The 19,173-nt window shown below is 36.0% G+C and overlaps 1 protein-coding gene across 1 annotated transcript in view; it reads right to left on the bottom strand.

Moving 5' to 3' along the window:
* Positions 1-19,173, bottom strand: part of mycbp2 (MYC binding protein 2) — a 136,329-nt gene that overhangs the window by 54,576 nt on the left and 62,580 nt on the right. Inside the window, 14 exon segments of the mRNA XM_073845931.1 lie at positions 1,290-1,508; positions 1,659-1,759; positions 1,908-2,050; positions 2,126-2,304; positions 2,388-2,525; positions 5,925-6,131; positions 9,080-9,271; positions 9,369-9,590; positions 12,044-12,318; positions 15,430-15,622; positions 18,323-18,419; positions 18,510-18,593; positions 18,685-18,819; positions 19,063-19,154. Of these exon segments, the coding sequence (XP_073702032.1) occupies positions 1,290-1,508; positions 1,659-1,759; positions 1,908-2,050; positions 2,126-2,304; positions 2,388-2,525; positions 5,925-6,131; positions 9,080-9,271; positions 9,369-9,590; positions 12,044-12,318; positions 15,430-15,622; positions 18,323-18,419; positions 18,510-18,593; positions 18,685-18,819; positions 19,063-19,154 (2,277 nt within the window).

Raw genomic sequence — 19,173 nt, 5'->3', positions numbered from 1 at the left:
GAGTTGATTGGTTGTTCTAGGAATTGGATTAGGGTGGTTAGGGTGTTGCAGAGAAGTTGATTGGTGGTTTTGGGTGTGGATTAGGGTGTTGCTGGGGGATTTTATTGGGTGTTGCTGGGTGGTCGTTTAGGGTGCAGTTGAGAAGTTGATTAGTTGTTCTAGGTAGTGGATTAGGGTGTTCTGGTTGTTGATTAGGGTGTTGCTAAGGATTTGATTGGGTGTACTGGGGGGTTGAGTAGGATGTGGCTGAAATTTAATTGGGTGTTGCTGGGGTTTTATTAGGTGTCGCTGAGTGGTTGTTAGGGTGTTGCTGAGAAGTTTATTGTTTGTTTTAGGTGTGAATTAGGGTGTTGCAGAGTTATTGATTAGGTGTTCTGGGTGGTTGTTTAGGGTGTTTCATTGGTTGTTCTGGGTGGTTGATTAGGGTGTTGCTAAGGATTTGATTGGGTGTAATGGGTGGTTAAGTAGGGTGTGGTTGGGAATTTAATTGAGTGTTCCTGGGAGTTTTATTGGGTGTTGCTGGGTGGTTGTTTAGGGTGTTGCAGAAGGGTTGATTGGGTACTAAGAGGTTGAGTAGGGTGTGGCTGGGAATTTAATTGAGTGTTGCTGGGGGTTTTATTGGGTGTCGCTATGTGGTTGTTAGGGTGTTGCTGCGAGGTTGATTGGTTGTTTTTGGGTGTGGATTAGGGAGCTACAGGGGGATTTTATTGGGTGTTGCTGGGTGGTTGTATAGGGTGTTGCAGAGGAGTTGATTGGGTACTAGGAGGTTAAGTTGGGTGTGGCTGTGAATTTAAGTGAGTGTTGCTGCGGGTTTTATTGGGTGTCGCTGGGTGGTTGTTAGAGTGTTGCTGCAAAGTTGATTGGTTGTTTTGGGTGTGGATTAGGGTGTTGCTGGGTGGTTGTTTAGGGTTTTGCTAAGGAGTTGATTGGGTGTTCTGGTGATCGATTAGGGTGTAGCTGGGAATTTAATTAGGTGTGGTTGATTCAAATTCTCAAATTCTAAATTCATTGCAATTAAAATTATTAGCCAGATGTGTAAAAAAAAAAAAAACACCAATCAGTATTTGAGCAGTTCCCTACAATTAAAATAGCAGTTCACGCCACCAACATCTTTTCTTTTCCTGCATTAACCCTGTAAGCAGTTTCTTAAGTGTTATGAGTGGTTGCTAGAGCATTGCTATTCTATTTAGTTGGCAGGGTAATGTAAACAGGTTGCTAGATAATAAACAGCTTGATTTGCTAGATTTGACCTTTTCCTGTTGAATATTAGGAAATGAGAACAAATGTACCTTGTACTGGGTGACAGCAGCCTGCTTGTAGGGGTGATCACTCTCAATGACAGCATAATGATTAGAGGTGGTGCAAGCTGACAAGCCCTGCTCTGGCTGGTTCCCAGTGGTGCTGTCTGTGGACTGGTTAGGATTGAAAGCGGGAGGGGCATATTTCTGGTTCAGGGCAGAAACTGCTGGAAGAAGTTCCTGCACCAAACCAAACACCTCCACTGCAGCCTAATAGAAGACAAAGAAAGAAAACAGTTAGACACCAAGAAAGACATTGTGAGAAAAAGGAAACTAATCATTCTTGACTTGGCAAAGGAGACTGATCATTATCACATTAAGAGCCAAGGATGCCAATTACACAAAGAAAAACTCCCTTACCTTAGGGACAGAGGCAGCCACAGGACCAATGTATGCCAAAATAAGTGGAAGCAGCATTGAGAAGAGACTGGAGGAACTCAGCAGCTCTGGAATGTCTTCAACTGTAAAGAGATGAGTAACAATCAATGAATATGAAACAAGTATATTTCCCCCAATTTCTTTGCAATTCTTGCAATCATGACTCATTAGACTCATTGCAATCAACAGCAGATGGGGACGTTTTTGGAAGGCTAAAAACGTGATCCTCACCATCCACAGCAAAGGCCCTGTGGAGGAGGTCTTTGGCTGCCCGCACCACCACACTGACTACAGAAAGAGCACGACTGCAGTTCTTGTCTTCTTCATTGGCTTTGCTTAACAGCTGTGACTGCAGGTCACCATCATATTCACTCCTGTAACAAGCAATCGGTGTCAATAAGATGTTACACATCCTTTATAAATAAGATAGGAAGGAATAAAGTATATACCTGTAATAGAGAATCTGAGGAATCTGGCCTCTAGTCTGGTTGGTGCCATTGCTGCTCAGGCTGCAGGTGCTAAAGGTGAAGCTAACTCCATCAGAGCACTGTACGGTGGTCATGCCTCCATCCCCATTGGCTGTGCGGCTGCCGTAGTTACGCAGGCGGACAGCATATTTCACATTCTCCTGCAAGAGCAACAGGGTGGAAGTGAGTTTGCGCTGAAGTGAAGTTTATGCTTCACATGATTCATGTGTAAAATTCGCAGCACCTTCAGAGGAACAGCTTTGTCCAGACGGATCTCAGCGATGTCACTGGGGGAGTCGTCAGTGCTGTAAGTGCCTTTGACCAGTTCTAGAGACGTCCATCTGTGGGAGTGGGCGGAATCTCCAGGGTGCTCTGTCTGAGCCTGATAAAACAGGACAGATGGACAGAACAAGAACACAGAGAAAAAAAACAGGGTAAGACATTGGGACAACTTATTCACACGTTCGGTTCACTCAAAAATGAGTTTGTCTTAAACAGATTTGGCACCAAATACCACATTTTTTAGGATATAAGCCACATTTTTTTATCAACTGGAACAAGTATGCATGCACAGACACCAATTGACATTGCAACCTATTCATCAAACAAAAATGCAGTCAAACAAACAAAGTTATTCAATTGAAATTATGGACTTTCGCACTGTGAAAGCATGGTGGTTCCTAGAGAACCAATTTCCCCCTCAGGCCGTTTTCCTGGTTCTGAAGTGGCCGACAGCGATGTCTTTATTCGCAGCATTTACAAACATCAACAACCAGTGAATAGAGGACGTCGTGATCTGAGACGTTTTTGTTGTGGCGTGGGTTTCATGATAACGGATATTGCAATTGCAATTGCAAGAGCATGAAAAGAGCATGAAAATCTTACAAAGTCTCCTATGACAACTTGCATATTTGTACATAACACTGCAGAGTGCAGACAACAGGTAGCTAACTGCTGTTATCATTGTTTTCCATGTTTGTGGAGTACATATTTGTACATGGCTTTTTAAAAATGCCGGGTAGCTGGTGTTTCGTACGCGTTTGGCCAATCAGCAAACACTTGCGTCATTGATAGTTCCTATAGAATTGTTTTAGACCCTACCTTGAAGGAGGTAATTTAGTTCCCCCAATCATTTCTTAGAACTAAATATGTTCCTAGTTCCTTAAGGGGGGGTCCAATGCCGTTTCATTCATGTTAAGTTATTTACACTGTTAAAAAGTTGGATTCTCATGCTAAACAATTTGGACGTATAACCGAGTATTTCTGTGCCAAATACACACTTCAGGGTTTCTTACAAGTTTTGGAAAGTTTTTTCGATCATGGCTCTTCATGACATCGTAAAAGGGTGAACTCCTTGTATGGGCATTTCTCCCGGAAAAGCGTGCCCGCGCACACATCGACCAGAGCGAGTGCAAGAGCGCGCCCATCAACGTGCTTCATTCAGCTGCACTGCTGCAAGGGACTCACTCGGGAAGAATGTCTCTAAAAAAAGTGTGGTTTTGGTTGTAAGGCAAAAATAACCTTGCTCAGCTTTCCGAAGAACCCAGCGTTATGTGAACAGTAGATGCAGTTTGTTTTTCCGGGGCAAAAACAGAGTTTTGCAAGTGTGTTTATTGACGAACGTTTTATAAACAAGGCCCAGTTCGACACATCGTTTGATACTGAAAGATGGAGCGGTCCCAGCTATAAAAAATCCTGTTCATGATTCAGAACTGCAGCTGGTAAGTGAAAGAGAATTAAATGTCTGTTTTTTGTTTGCAATCGGCGAGCACTCGCTCGTCAATCTTTAGCTCCGCCCACTGCACACCTCCAGGAGCTCGGCTGTTTTTAGAGAGAATCATAAAGCTGTACCTTTCTTTTGTAATTATGATAAAACTAAAGACTTTTTGGAGATATGAAGGATGCAGTACTACTCTATAGGTACTCAAGATTATCATGAGATTGGGTGAAACTGTGTGTACTATGCTCCCTTTAAAAAGCGGAAACTTCCACCAATAGTTCTACGATCTATAAAAAGGTTCCTCCAGTGCGAAAGCCCCTATTATTTGTTGTACAGCAGGGTTGTGCCAGTCAGTGTGACAGCTGCCCCATCACAGTGGTACACCAAACACATGTGTGCCTATGTGAAGCCTGACGTTTTAAATGGATATTGGGACAGAAGAAGTGAGAATCCATGTTTACCAAAGAAACGATAGTCTAGCAATAAAAAAAAAAGTTGATTTATGCCAAACCCAAAGACACATGGGCCCACAAATTTGCATTATGTTTGTATTTTTTCCTGCGATTTTAATAATATTCCATGAGTTACTGTACTAGACTAAACATGAAATCTTGTTTCTCTTCTCAAATTCTCACCTTCTGTCTTTAATGCATGGGATTTCCAATTATTGTATGGGATTTAACCATTTATTAAAGTTCATTTTCCTACTTTCATTCACTTTTAATCCTTAAACTTACATTCTTTAATGTGGTAAAGTAAAAAATCTCAAATCATTAATTGTTGGAACATATTGATCAGTGCAAGAAGTCAACTGATGGTAAAATAGAAATGACTGGTCTATGTGTCCTTTTGGTTTCAGTTTTTATTTCTCTCTGTACAGCACTTTTCCCACACACCTTATTTCAGTTTCTATTTCAGCTTGTTTAGGCATGGTGCTTATAATAAAAGCCACTATAATTCATTTTATAACTAGATTTTTCATTCTTGTTTTGATTACCATTAAATTAGAGGGACTTTTTGCAGAGTAAAAGAGCAGTAGCTAAAATTCTAAAATAAATAGTTTTGTGAAAAAAATAAAGATTCTGTCATTAATCACCCTCATGTTGTTCCAAACCTTTAAGATCTTTGTTCATCTACAGAAGATATATGAAGCTATTTTTGATTAAATTTGAGAGCTTTCTAACCCTGCATAGACAGCAACGCAACTGACACATTCAAGGCTCAGAAAGGTAGTAATGTCTTCGTTAAAGTAGTCCATGGAAAATCAGTGGTTTGTATGAAGTTACGAGAAAACTTTCTTCTCTTCAGTGTCATTCTCCGCCTTGCATTGGCTGTCGACTGACACGGAAGAGAAGAAATTGTTGAATAAAGTCATTATTTTTGTTTTCTTTGTGCACAAAAAGCATTCTCATAGCTTCATAAAATCAGGTTGAACCACTGATAACACATGGACTATTTTATCAATGTGCTTACTACATTTCTGGGCCTTGGATGTGTCTGTTGCGTTGCTGTCAGGGTCTATGCAGGGTCAGAAAGCTCTCGGATTTCATCAAAAATATCTTCTGAAGATGAATGATGGTCTTACAGGTTTGGAACGACATGAGGGTGAGTATTAATGACAGAATTTTCATTTTTGGATGAACTATCCCTTTAAATTCATGCTTATAGTTTTTGTAAATGTTTTATTTACTACTATTTTACATCTTTTAATGTGGTAATAATATAATGCGACTGATTCACAACTTTGCTGTTCTTCTTTTTGGTCAACAATGCAATTTTGACACGGTGTATGGCATGTTTTTTTCCAGAAAAACATATGATATTTTTCTGGTGCTTATTTGAATCTCGACAGACATGGTCTCAAACTGTTGTTGTATAGAAAGCAGCTGTGTAAAGTAAAATCCTCCTTTTAGGACATTTTTGGAAAGTGGAAAATGGGAAAATAACAGCATATAGGTATGGAATGACATGAGGGTGAGTAAATAAAGACAGAACATTCAGTTTTGTACAAACTATTCCTTTAAAAGTCTAGCTTCCACGTGACATCAGGTGAGCACTCACATCATCCGCGAGCACCTCCAGCTCATACTCGTGGATGCCTCCTCCTCCGTACACACAGAAACCCACCAGCACCACCCCTGGCTTGTCCACCGTGAAGCAGATGGCATCGGGGGAGCCGTTGCCCGTGTTCCAGCTGCGTCCCTGGCTGGTCTTGGTGAAGCGGTTAGGGGTGGACTTCACAGAGTGCAGGGAGTTCAGCCCGTCCACCTGCACAACAACAACAAAGAAGTTTCAAAACTGTAGACAAGAATTTACATTTAGTGTAGAGTCACTGCAGCACATTAAAGGGACAGCAGCTGTGTCATTTCTGGATAAACTGTCCCTTTAAGATGAAGTGTCACTTCTCTTCCCAGCAGGTGGCAGCAGGCCAAATAACTGAGGGAGGATGTTTGTGTTATTGAACCGGAGCCTACATGAGAACCGCCAACTAAAATCATGCTTTTCCTGTGCGACTGCAAACAGCAGAAAGTGGATGCCATTTGTGCAACTCTATTAGCGATTTATATTCAACCTTTGGAAACAGACAGAGGTAAAGAGAAGTAAAGCAGCTGTAAGACTCTCCATAATGTACTCTATTAGAGCATGACAGAACAGTTGCTATGGCAACGTGCCAATGGCCTTTTCCCAAGTGGTTGGAGAAAGACTGCAGCAGACTGTTGTGGTCCAGTGGAGGACACACCTGTGTTCATGACTCAGCTTCCCACTACAACAATCCTGCATGAGCAGGCCAACATGGAATCTGCATGCTTTACATTTTTTACGCTGATATTGAGATTTTTTGTTTTTACAGTATTCAAAAGATTTAAACAGGGTAAAATGTTTGTCCACACAGTATGACATGCAGGTTTTTTTGACTCTTTGCACACAGAATAAAATTGAGTAACACAGAAATAAAATATAATAAAATATTAAAATAACAGAAATAAATTATAAAAGAAAAATCAAAAAGACAGAATTGGAATTTTATAAACTGACATAAATTAGAAATGTCCTGGTTCAAGGCCCAGACAGCCTGGAGGGAGAAGCTTAAATATACAAATATGTTAATAAATAATATATTTGTACATAAAAATATACTATAAATATAATGCTAATAAGTATATTAAATAAAAATTTGAATTTTAAATTTGAATTTGTTTAAAAATTTAATTAATTAAATAAAATATTTTTTTGTGACCCTGTACCACAAAGTCAGTCATAAGGGTCAATTTTTTAATAAATAAGCTTTCCATTGATGTATGGTTTGTTAGGATATTAGGATAATTTTAGAGTGCAAAAATATTGAAAAGAAAAAAAAAAACATTTTTAAAGTTGTCCAAATTAAGTTCTTAGCAATGCATATTACTAATAAAAAAAAATTGTTTTCATCTATTTACAGTAGAAATTTTACTAAATATCTTCATGCAACATAAGCTTTACTTAATATCCTAATGATTTTCGGCATAAAAACAAAAAAGGGATCATTTTGACCCAAACAATGTATTTTTGGCTATTGCTACAAATGCACCCAATGCTACTTAAGACTGGTTTTGTGGTCCAGGGTCACATATAATAATTTGTTTAAAATATTAATACAGTTGCAATCAAAATTATTCAACCCCCTTGTCCTGCAAGACATTTTGCTGCAGAGAACATTTTGTGAAAACAATTCAACAAAGGCATCAGTAAACTATTAAAGAAAGTTAATACACATTTGAGTAATTCTGAGAACGTAAGTTGATGAATAATGAAAAAAAAAATCGAATTGGCTCTAAACATTTAAGTTCAAAATTATTCAACCCCTGAAAGTAAATTTGGTGTAGAATCTTTTATTCTTTAAAACCACCAATAAACACTGCCTGGAAGTGCTTAGATGTTCCTGTCACCTTTCTGCTGCAATCTTGGGCCATTCCTCACCTGAAAAAGCTTTCAGATCACTGATAATCTTTGGTTTTTACTTTGCCACTGCTTGCACCAGACATACCTCTGATCCATACGTCCAAAAAGTTCCAGTTTGGTCACATCACTCCATAAAACATTCTTCCAGAACTCCACAGGTCTATCCAAATGAATTTTGGCATGTTCAAGTCAGCTTTTTGTTGTTCTTGGTCAAGAATGGTATTCAGCAAGATTCCTCAACATGAAGACTACACTTGTCTAGTGTTCCTCTTGTACACTGCATTGAAATATTTTTCCTCGTTTTGTCGGGTCATCTTGCAAGTCTTTGGCTGTACATTGCAAGCTTTTCCTCAGTTGATCTGATCAAACATTTTATGATATTGTGCTTTTTTGTTCAACACTCTCAAAGGTTTTCTGGTTCAACACACTTTAATCTAAGGAATACGGCTGCCAGCTGTGTCTTTAGGAACTTGTAATGTCTTAGAAATCTTCATGTAGTTTTAGACTTTATAATATAGCAAACTATTTCTTCTCTATTGATTTTGTGTGAGCTCTGTTGACTTTACCATATTTGCTACTCATCTTCAGCACATGCATGGGCTAAGAGTATACTATGTGTAACACCCCAAGCTAATTCCATTTTTAATAAGTTTGTAAAGGCTTAAGACAATTTTTTAAGACAATTTTGTTCCTTACCATAAAAATAACTGTCTTAAAACAGCAATGTTGAATAGGGGTTGAATAATTCTGACATAGCTGTGTAATTAAAAAAATCCTATAACTCAAAAACATTACATTATATATTGACATTATCCCTTTTTAATATGCCAGAAAACTGTTGTAGATGCAATTTAGTCCTGGATCTTCAGAAAGAGCAAAAAATATTTGTAAAGTACTGCAGTCTCTGGGGGGGTTGAATAATTTTGATTGCAACTGTATGTTAATGTTTTAACATTGTAAAAATATTATAAATCGTATAATTAAATATACATATATTAACATATTTCTTACTAAACATTGACATTCAACTTTATTTTAATATAGATCTTTCTGTATCGCTCTATGGATACAGATTCTGAGTGAATTCTGGGATTCTAATGAAACAGAGTGACATAATTTCTCCTCCACCATCTAAAAGCTATTTATGGCCAGTCGGTGGCTGTAATGCAATTAGAGCAGCAGGCGAATGCTCTGCGGACAAAGAGACGAGGAGGAGTGTGTGTGTGTGTATGTGGATGAGAGGAATGAGAGGCAAGCAAAAGATTTGTCCTTCTAACCTCAGAGCCGAGAGCAGATGCAGTGAGCTCACTGACGATACTAGCCAGGAGGCCACAAGTGTTGGACACCAGATGAGGAGAAAAGAGCTCAACCTCTTTCCTCAGACTCTTCCTCACAGGAAGCACCACAATGACAAGCATCTTCTCCAGAACCTCACGGAAAGTTGTCATGCCCATGAGATTCTCCTCCGTCTGATCAAAACACGATAAAGAGAGCTTTGTAACCGCTCAGGCAGATAAATGTTAATAAAATGTTTTATTTTGAAAAAGGAGGGATGATAGTACTCACGTGGCTGAGTTTCTCCATGTGTGCCACCAGCAGGGGGAAGCGGTGAGCGAGGGCAGAGTCATTCTCGGTGCTGACCTGCTTGACGAGGGAGCGCAGCAACACCTCCCCGTCGTACGCGATGGGCAAGATGGAGGTCAGCTTGACCGACGTGTTACACAGCGCTGACATGACCGCGGCCAGCAGACGGCTGCTCGACGTGCGGAAGTTCGCCTCTTGAATGTCCTGAAGGTCAACATGAAGGTCAATGTTATGATGGGTAGAGTCTTTGCTGCATCTGACTAGACTGTGTGTCTACCAGTAAAGTGATTAATGTATTGCTCAGAAATTTGAAAAAGAAAATATATGGAGGCTCTCCCTCTTTTCTGAGAGAATCTCTGATTTACGGTGTCATTGGAGATATTTTAGAGCTCAGATTCATCAGCTCTAAATCTGTCAAGAGGCTCGATTGCAGTGTGAGCTGGGAACTGAAAGTGGTTCAGCTGAAAATGCATCTCTGTTAAAGAGGTTCTAGAGGTGAATATCACAAAAAACATATCTAGGTCACATTTCAACCCAAAATCAAAGAGAAAACATTGAAATAATTTAATTTATTATTTATTATTATATTTTTCAAAAGTATTAACCAAAAGAGAAATGCAAAATTGACCCTTTTTTTCCCTATAGCAACACTTTCAGTCAAAAAAAATTTAACATACATAAAATATTATAGAAATAATAAAATAATTAAAAATAAATAAATAATGAAAAGAAAGAAATACACTATAATAATTATAATAAGATAATTATAATAAAATGTATAAATAAGTAAAATTCAACTAATATATATTTACAAATTAAAATAATAACCATATAAAAATATAAAATATAAAAATGACAAACAAGCATAGGTTATGCTACATGATGAATCTTAATTATTTACTTAAAAAAAGAAAAAAAAGAAACATTATATTTAGGATTGCATATGTGGTTTTTCCTTATTTTTATTTTTTTATTATATTTATTATAATTTGAAAATTTTGAAAAACCAAGCATAGGTTATGCTTAATTAATCCTAATTGTTTTTTTGTTTGTTTTTTAAAGAAAAAGGAAAAAAAGAAACGTTATATTTTGGATTCCATATGTTTTCCATATGTGCCTTTTCCTTGTTTTTATTTTTTCATGTTTTATTATTTTTATTATAATTTAAAAAAAAAAGACAAACAAGCACAGGTTATGCTAAATTACTCATTATTTATTTTTTGTAAAAGAAAAAGAAAAAAAGAAACATTATATTTTGGATTCCATGTTTTCCATATGTGGTTTTTCCTTTTTTTTCCCTTTTTTTTCATATTATATTATTTTTATTATTATTTTTTCATCTTTTCAAAAGTATTAACCAAAAGAAAATGGCAAAATAGACATTTTTCCTCCTATACCAACGCTTTCAGTCAAAAAAGTAAATATACATAAAAATATTAATTATAAAAATAATAAAATAATAAAAAGAAAGAAATACATTATAATAATAATAAAATAAAATAATAAATAAAATGTATAATTAAGTAAACTTTAACAAATACACATTTACAATGCAATCTGTTTTTCATACATGGTTTTTTCCTTAGTTTTATTTTTTATTTATTTATTTTTTAGAATTGCTACATTGCTACATTTAAATATGCATAAAAATAAATGCTAAATTATTCCTATTAATAAAAAAAAATTCCATATGTTTTTATTTTTTCATATTTTTATTAGAAGTAGGCACACCCCCCCCCCAATAGAGAACATTGTTAATATTATTTTGTATTTCACATTAATAAAATTCAAGTAATAAAATTACAGTAATAAAATTACTATAATGCCTTGTATTGTAGAGCAAACATTAAAAGCAGTACAAAAAGAACCATATTTTACATTTTAAAGAATAAATCATGATGTGATTTTGCTTCAGACTGAAGAGAATTGGGGGGATTTTTTTCCCCCTTTTTTTAATTGGTTGGAAAAATGTTCTTAATTGTCATGAAAAAAAAAAAAGATAATAATGACCTTATAATAAGACTTAATTTGATTTAACCAAAATATAATTTATTATTTCTTTCTGTTGCTTTTGGGTTAAATTATGACGTTCTTGATAGGTTTATTGAGATTTATCCATTTATGATTTATAATCTAGACAAAATGAGGCCACATGAGACTTAATATTGACAGCTAGCAGTTGAAATGGGTCCTGCAGTCCAAATTTAAAAGATGGTTTCTTATACTGCGTCCACCTCTGACGCAATGGTCACGTGGGTTGCCAGATTGAGGGATACACGACAGGAACAAGTGCAATTGACAATGAAAGGCAACAAAGTTTGAGTTGATTAATCCACATTTTTATATGCCTTTAGTCATAGAGCTTTTCAGATTGATGCTGAGGCTTCTAAGGTTGAGTAGAAACTGCAATCTTTGACCCAGTTCGTTTGCTGGCTTCCACGGCTTCAATACGCTGTTTTTCACCAACTGGCAACCCGGGGTGTCAAAATACTATTGGTTAAACTTTCAGTGGGCAGAGTCAGACCAAAACAAAAACAGGAGGCTGTAGCTTTGTTTTTCAGAGAAACAAGTATGTGAACTTAACATGTTTCCTAAATATCTGTGAATGTATTATGGTGTTTTTATGTACAAGCTGAATGTCTCGTGATTGTGATTACCTGGTCCAGGCAGTTGAGCAGATCGCAAAGGCAGGCCCACTGCAGGGCCGGCGTGGGGTAGAACGAGTGGAAGCAGGCGGTGAAGGTGTTGTGGCACTCTTGCAGCACGGCCTCCAGCAGCGTAAGGGGTTGACTCAGATATCCCTGCGGGTCGTTGTCCAGCTTGGTCAGGCAGTTGTCCATCCCCTCTGACAGGATCTTCTTCAGGAGGCTGCGTGTCTTTCCTACACACTCCGCCAGCTTGCTGGACTCCTCCACAACCGCTTTGGTACTGGCTGGATAGGAGACACAAACAGGCAGTGTAAGATAAAATGCAGATGCAATTTGGACCAGACAGTTCTGCAGGTTTTATAAAGGTAACTTTATAGGGATAGTTCACCCAATAATTAAAATTCTGTCATTTCAAGACCTTTGTTCATCTTAGGAACACAAATTAAGATATTTTTGATGAAATCTGAGAGCTTTCTGACCCTGCATAGACAGCAACACAACTGATATGTTCAAGGCCCAGAAAGGTAGTAAGGTCATCGATAAAATAGTCCATGTGACATCAGTGGTTCAACCGTAATGTTATGAAGCTATGAGAATACCGCCTGTTTTTTTGCGTTGCTGTCTATGCAGGGTTAGAAAGCTCTTGGATTTCATCAAAAATATCTTACTTTGTGTTATGTAGATTAAAAGAGCTCTTACGAGTTAAAAATGGCACGAGGGTGAGTAATTAATGACAGAATTTTCTTTTTTTTTATTGTTGAACTATCCCTTTAAGGCAAAGTAAAGGAATAAATTGAAGGGAACACATCAAATCAATATGTTCTCTTAATGTAAACGTCTAGGGAGCAGAAAATGAGCTGTATTAGTAACACTTCAACATTTGAATATAGGGCTGGGCGATTAATCGAAAAGTAATCGAAATCGACATTCAGAACCTATAATCGATCAAATTTTTCCAGGTCAATTATTTCAATTACTTTCCCTTTAAAAACACTACTGCGTGTGGAGTCACGTAAGAGTAATTTTATTTAGAAGAGATACTGCTTATTTTCTACTTTTAATATTTATTATTATTTTATAAATAATTTAATTGCAAGTTATTTATTTTCACTAATTTAAGAAAAATGTGACTTTTCATTTTAAGCAATGTGTGCTTTAATTTCAGTTGTTCAACACTGATGTTCAATAAATAATCATAGATAGTAGATAGTGTGTGCACCCTTCATTCAAAAATCTCTCACTTGTAATATGTGAGCATATTTACTGTACAAAACTTGTCAGTGAACTATGAGGGCAAAAAAATAAATATTATTTAAATATAATTTTATTAATGAATAAAATAATCGTTCATTAATCGTAATCGGGTTAAAATGTTCAATTAATCGAGATTTTGATTTTAGGCCAAATCGCCCAGCCCTATTTGAATATACAGCTTCCAACAGATCTCTATTTATTTTTAATAATTAAAAAGATTTAAGGCTTAAATAGCTCTGCTCCAAACCACTAGAATATAGAAATAACTTTTCTTGTACCTTCTGACCACACTGTAAAAATAAGAGTAATGCTCTTCCTTAGTATTTTTGTCTGATTTCCCATTGCAAATGGCTAAATATTCATAAATCAGGCAAAATGACGTAAGAAATCCCATTTTCTGTAAAATTTAGTTTTAGTTCTGTAAAGTTTATGCTTAAAACAAGAACAAATTTGTGCCAACGGGCTCAGAAAACAAAACTTAATTCAAAAGGGAAAACGTGTTTTGAGGATATATGTTTTTGTTTTAAGCATTAACCCACTTTACTTTTCAGTTTTCCAAGACTACATTTTACATTTGGATCTTAAGAACTTTATTTTGATTAAAGAATGTTTAGATATTTGTATTAAAAAAACGAAATTACCCAGGAAGACAGAATTTTTGGCAACGCATGCAGCATTCAATGTTACTTTTTTCTGCTCTGATTTAAGGCCTTTTTAAGATCCACACAATTGTTATATTTGTTAAATTAGTTATATTTTCTGCTTTCATTTTCATTTTAGTTGCAGTTTTAGTAATTTCGTTATGTAGTTTTATTTGTATTAGTTTTTGTTATTTTCTGAAATACATATTTAAGTTTTAGTTTAGTAGTATTTTAGTACTTAAACTTAAACTAAACAAAAATCAGAAATGTTGGCTTGTTAACTATCATATATAGTATAGACTAGTATAGAGTGGGATTAGTAAGACTAATAATGTTTTCTAAATAAGTATTTTTTGAAAAAAAAAAAAACTGTAATACTGTGAAATTTTATTACAATATAAAATAATGGTTTATATTGTAATATACTTAAAAAAAATATTTATTCCTGTGATGCAAAGCTGATTTTTTAATCAGGCATTACTCCAGTCTTAAGAGTCACATGATACTTTAGAAATTCTAATATGCTGATTTATTATTAGAATTATCAATGTTGGAAACAGCTGTGCTGCCAAACATTTTTTTGGAACCTTTGATACTTATTTCAGGAGTCTTTGATGAATAAAAAGTTTAAAAAGAACAGCATTCATTCAAAATAGAAATGCTATCATTTTTTTTTTTGTCAATTTTAAGACACCCTTGCTGAATAAAAGTAATTAAAAAAAAAAGAGAGAGAATAAAAACGTACTGACCCTAAAGATTTGAACGGTAGTGCATATTGTCAGAAAAGATTTCTATTTTAAATAAATGTATCACAGAATCCTGAAAAAAGTATCACAGGTTGTAAATAAAAATATTAAGCAGCAAAAACTGTTTCCAGCACTAATTATAAATCAGCATTTTAAAATGTTTTCTGGATGATCATGTGATCACTAAAGACTGGAGTAATGATGCTGAAAATTCAGCTTTGATCACACTTCAGATCTTCAGAACATTTTTTTTTTTTTACATCATAATAATGTTTCACAATTTTACATTTTGGTTTTAGTTAATAATTATTCAGACTATTCCTTAAAGACTAACAACTCTGTCCCAAAGCTGTCTTCCTCTTCATTACATGTGCTTAAAGGCCTAGTGTGACATAAGACCCTGACAATCAATATAGACTACATCTGTAACTCAAGGGAGCTCCACTTGTGACATTGACAGTCCGACTCAGCAAGAAGTGACAGCACAGATTCAGTGTATAACAATAAGACCGGGTGACAAGGTCTAGTCGTACAGTGTCAAGAGAGTGACAGCAGTGCTCAAAATCAATGTAACTTAGGTCAGCTGTTTTTTCAGCCAATAGCTTTACTTACACAATCACTTAAATAGCAGAATGAGTGAAAGGGGCCTGTCTTGACTGCAGCATTTTAGCAAAAATAATATGTAGCTTTTTAAACAGCCAGTGGGACGCCACTTTAACATCCTTTAGATATAAGCAGAAATGGTATAGAATACCAGAAATGGGGAAGATCTCGCAGATGTAGACTCGTAACAGTCGCAGGCAGCAGGTGCCCACAAACCGCAGACGCTCCAGGTCCAGAAGAGTGGCTGTGAACTGGAAACCCTTCAGGCCCCTCAGCTCCTCCACCCCCAACACCAGCGTGGTCCAGCTCCAGTGCAGGATACTCAGCAGAGACTCGAAACAGTCCTGACACGAGAACAAACACACACAACTGGGAAATGAACCAAAGAGCTGACCTATTATTAACTTGGTTTGACTGCACAAAGCAGATAGACGCATGGAAAAAAAGCACCAGCACTCAAGGGATTTCCTTCAAGAATAACAGGCAATAAAATACACTGAAGTACAAACTATTCAGAATTGGCTGCGGTACATCTGCTGCTTGCCAATTTCTTTTTGCTTTCTAGTTTGTTACAAGGCATAAGGATATTATATGAACACTCAAACTAGTGTTGCTAACATATCCTTTTGAGGAAAAAGCAGGTCAAAATATCAGCACGAGCACATTTATGGGTCAACCACGAACAGAGATGAAAGAGAAATCTTACAATGATCTTTTTTAAAATGCGTGCCAAGTTTTAAAGTCCCCATGAAATCAACATTTTAGTTTTTTGGCTTTTAGTATGAACATGTTAGCCTAAAGGTTATTTGTAAGCTAGTGTGCTTCAAAACAATGACAAAATTTGCATTTAGAAGATTTAAGCATTCAAAACTTACAGTACAGTCTCTCACTTCCACCAATATGGATTAACGATTTTCATGACATCACCCTGCACTTCCAATCAAACGCTCTCTAGAATTCGAAGTGTCCCGCCCCCTACACTATAAATAGATGCCAAAGCTTCACAAAATTAGCATATTCTGTACGGTGAATGGCACGCAGTGCACTATATAGGAGATAGGGAATGATTTAGACAGTGTACATATGCTTTCCATTGGTGAGAAAGAAGTCACACAAACCGCCACAGCGTACACACAGTCTGCTCTGGTCCAGAGACACAACAGCACAGAATCGGCACAGACCACAAAACGTATCAGACCTGTTTGAATTCTAAATAGAACGCTGTATTTTATAATATGGATTAGACTGTGGCTCTAATACGCCGTCAAATGCAGCTTTACAGAGTTCAATGGCTCTGTGATATAAACAAAACACTATTGGCTATTCAAAAAAGAGGGCGGGACTGTTTTTCTGTTTCCTGTTTCAAATTTCCTCAACATTGTCAACAGTGGACCTTTAAGTAGTTGTACATTTATGTCAGTTTCATAAACTTTTGAAATTCATTTAAACAGATTTTAAATGAACAAAACTTTGATTAGTAACTTGTCAAATGATGCAACCATCAAATAATTTTTTTTCTGTACAACATAACTACTAATGAGTACATATATTATTTACTTTCAAAATACTTTAAAAAAAAAATAAAGGTAACAAATATTGTAAATTTTTGAATTACCTATATTGAGATTTTCTTGTGTGTTTTCCATTTAGCAATCCTGCCATGTCAAAAAATTTCAGATTTTATTAGAAATGAATCAAATATGTTGGTTGATAATTATGTACATTATTATTATTATTATTATTATTATGTCGTTGATTTGACAAATTTACTTTTCAATTAAAAAAAAAATATTAAGATAATTAAATAAGCTTCACTGCTTATTTAAAACAATTTAAGAATGTCAGCATTTAATTGAACTTTTAATATTAAAATGTAATTAAATTCACACAAAATGTAAAACAATAATTTTTGAAATTCATTTAAACAAATCTCAACTAAATCTGTATTAATAACTTGTCAAATGGTTTAACCGTCAGGTAAGAAGTGATTAAATATGTTTTAAATATTAATGAATACTGAATGAGTACACATTTATTATTTTGAAAAATAAATAAAAATAACAAATATTGTACATTTTTAAATAGCGTACATGATGATATTTTCTTGTTTTTTCCATTTATCAATCCTGCCATGTAAAAAAAAAAAATCAGATATTGCCAGAAACGCAAGAATTATGTTGATTACTATGTCAGTTGATTTGGCAAGTTAAGTTTTTAATAAAAAAAAAAAAAAAACAATTAATTAATACAAAACTGCTTCACTGCTTGTTTAAAAACAATTCAAGAATGTCAGCAATTTAATTGGGCCAGACCAGACTTTTACATCACCTAAACACTTTTTACGTTAATTTACGTTAGTTTTTAACCTCAAATGCTCGTCTTGTCTAGCTCTGCGTGCCTTCTGTGTATTCCGGTTCAGGACAGTTAGGTATGTTGAAAAACTCCCATCTCATTTTCTCCTCCAACTTCAAAATCATCCTACAATGCTGCAGAAGTACCGACCCAGTTTTTACAAAGTGAACATGCAAAGATGATCAAACGCCCTTTTCAAAAAAGGTCAAACCGCAATGTAGGATAATTTTGAAGTTAGAGAAGAAAATGAGATGGGAGTTTTTCAACATACCCTAACTGTCTTGAACCGGAATACAGAGAAGACACGTAGAGATAGACACGACAAGCATTTGAGATTAAAATGTACATAAATGTTGTTTTTGTTTTTAGAAAATAACGGATCGTTTCGCTACATAAAACCCTTCATCCTCAGCTGGGATCATTTCGAGCCCTTTGAAGCTGCATTTAAACTGCATTTTAGAAGTTCAAACTCACATGTACAATTGAAGTCCACTATATGGAGAAAAATCCTAAACTATTTTCCTCAAAAACAATTTCTTTATGACTTAAGAAAGAAAGACATGAACATCTTGGATGACAAAGGGGTGGGTAAATGAGTAAATTATCTGTACGTTTTTGTACTGGAAGTGAACTTCTCCTTTAAGCTTAACATTATTGGCCCATAAGCAACCAGTATATTTTCATAAACATACCACAGACACGGTCCTAGCGAACGAACGCTTGAGGATGTGCACAGGCTCACTGGTCTGCTGTTTTCCTTTGGATGCGTTCCCATCATTCGATGGCAACCTGAAACATCAGAACAAAACAGGCATGTGAAAGAATTAATAAAGTCGATACACCAAACAAGCCGTTACAGAACTGAAATCGCTCGTGTACCTGTACAGCAGCTGAGGTATTTGTCCAGCATTCACATCAGTACCGTTATTGGATTTCTTCGAGCTCTTGAACTGAAAGACCACACTGTAGGAGGAATTAACAATGATAATTACCATCTTTAGTGAATTATCATGCCATAACGATCACATAATCACAGTAATATGCGTGTTTGTACCCATCATCAGTGGTGATAGTGGCCTGGCCATGGGAGCCGCAGTCACTGCTGGGTCCAGACACACGAGCCCAGGCCACATACCACCAGCCCAACTGCAGAAGCACGGGCTCATCGAACATCATTGCGTACTTCTCCCTGCACACAGAAAACACAACAGTAGCCCTAATGAGCTATTTGTACTCAGCAAATTAAAAAATATTTATAAATACTAGTAGTATATGAAAAATTACACTTATATTTGACCGTTTTAAGATTGCTCCATTGGCAGGCCTATATATAAGTGCATACATAATAATAGTAATTATGCAGCAATTAACCTGCACTCTAGATAGAGCACTCTTGAAATAGTGAAATGATCTTGTTTTGGATGGTACTTACCGAGCAGCACAGTCGTATGCCAGTACATCTGTCTCGGCCAGCAGGTCTCCGTCAGTTTCATGGTCTCCTCCATCTGGGCCCAGCTCAAACAGCTGCAACACAATCACAGCT

This window comes from Garra rufa, chromosome 8, assembly GCF_049309525.1.
Source record: "Garra rufa chromosome 8, GarRuf1.0, whole genome shotgun sequence".
Lineage (NCBI taxonomy): Eukaryota > Metazoa > Chordata > Actinopteri > Cypriniformes > Cyprinidae > Garra > Garra rufa.
This window is presented reverse-complemented; position numbering and strand designations above follow the sequence as displayed.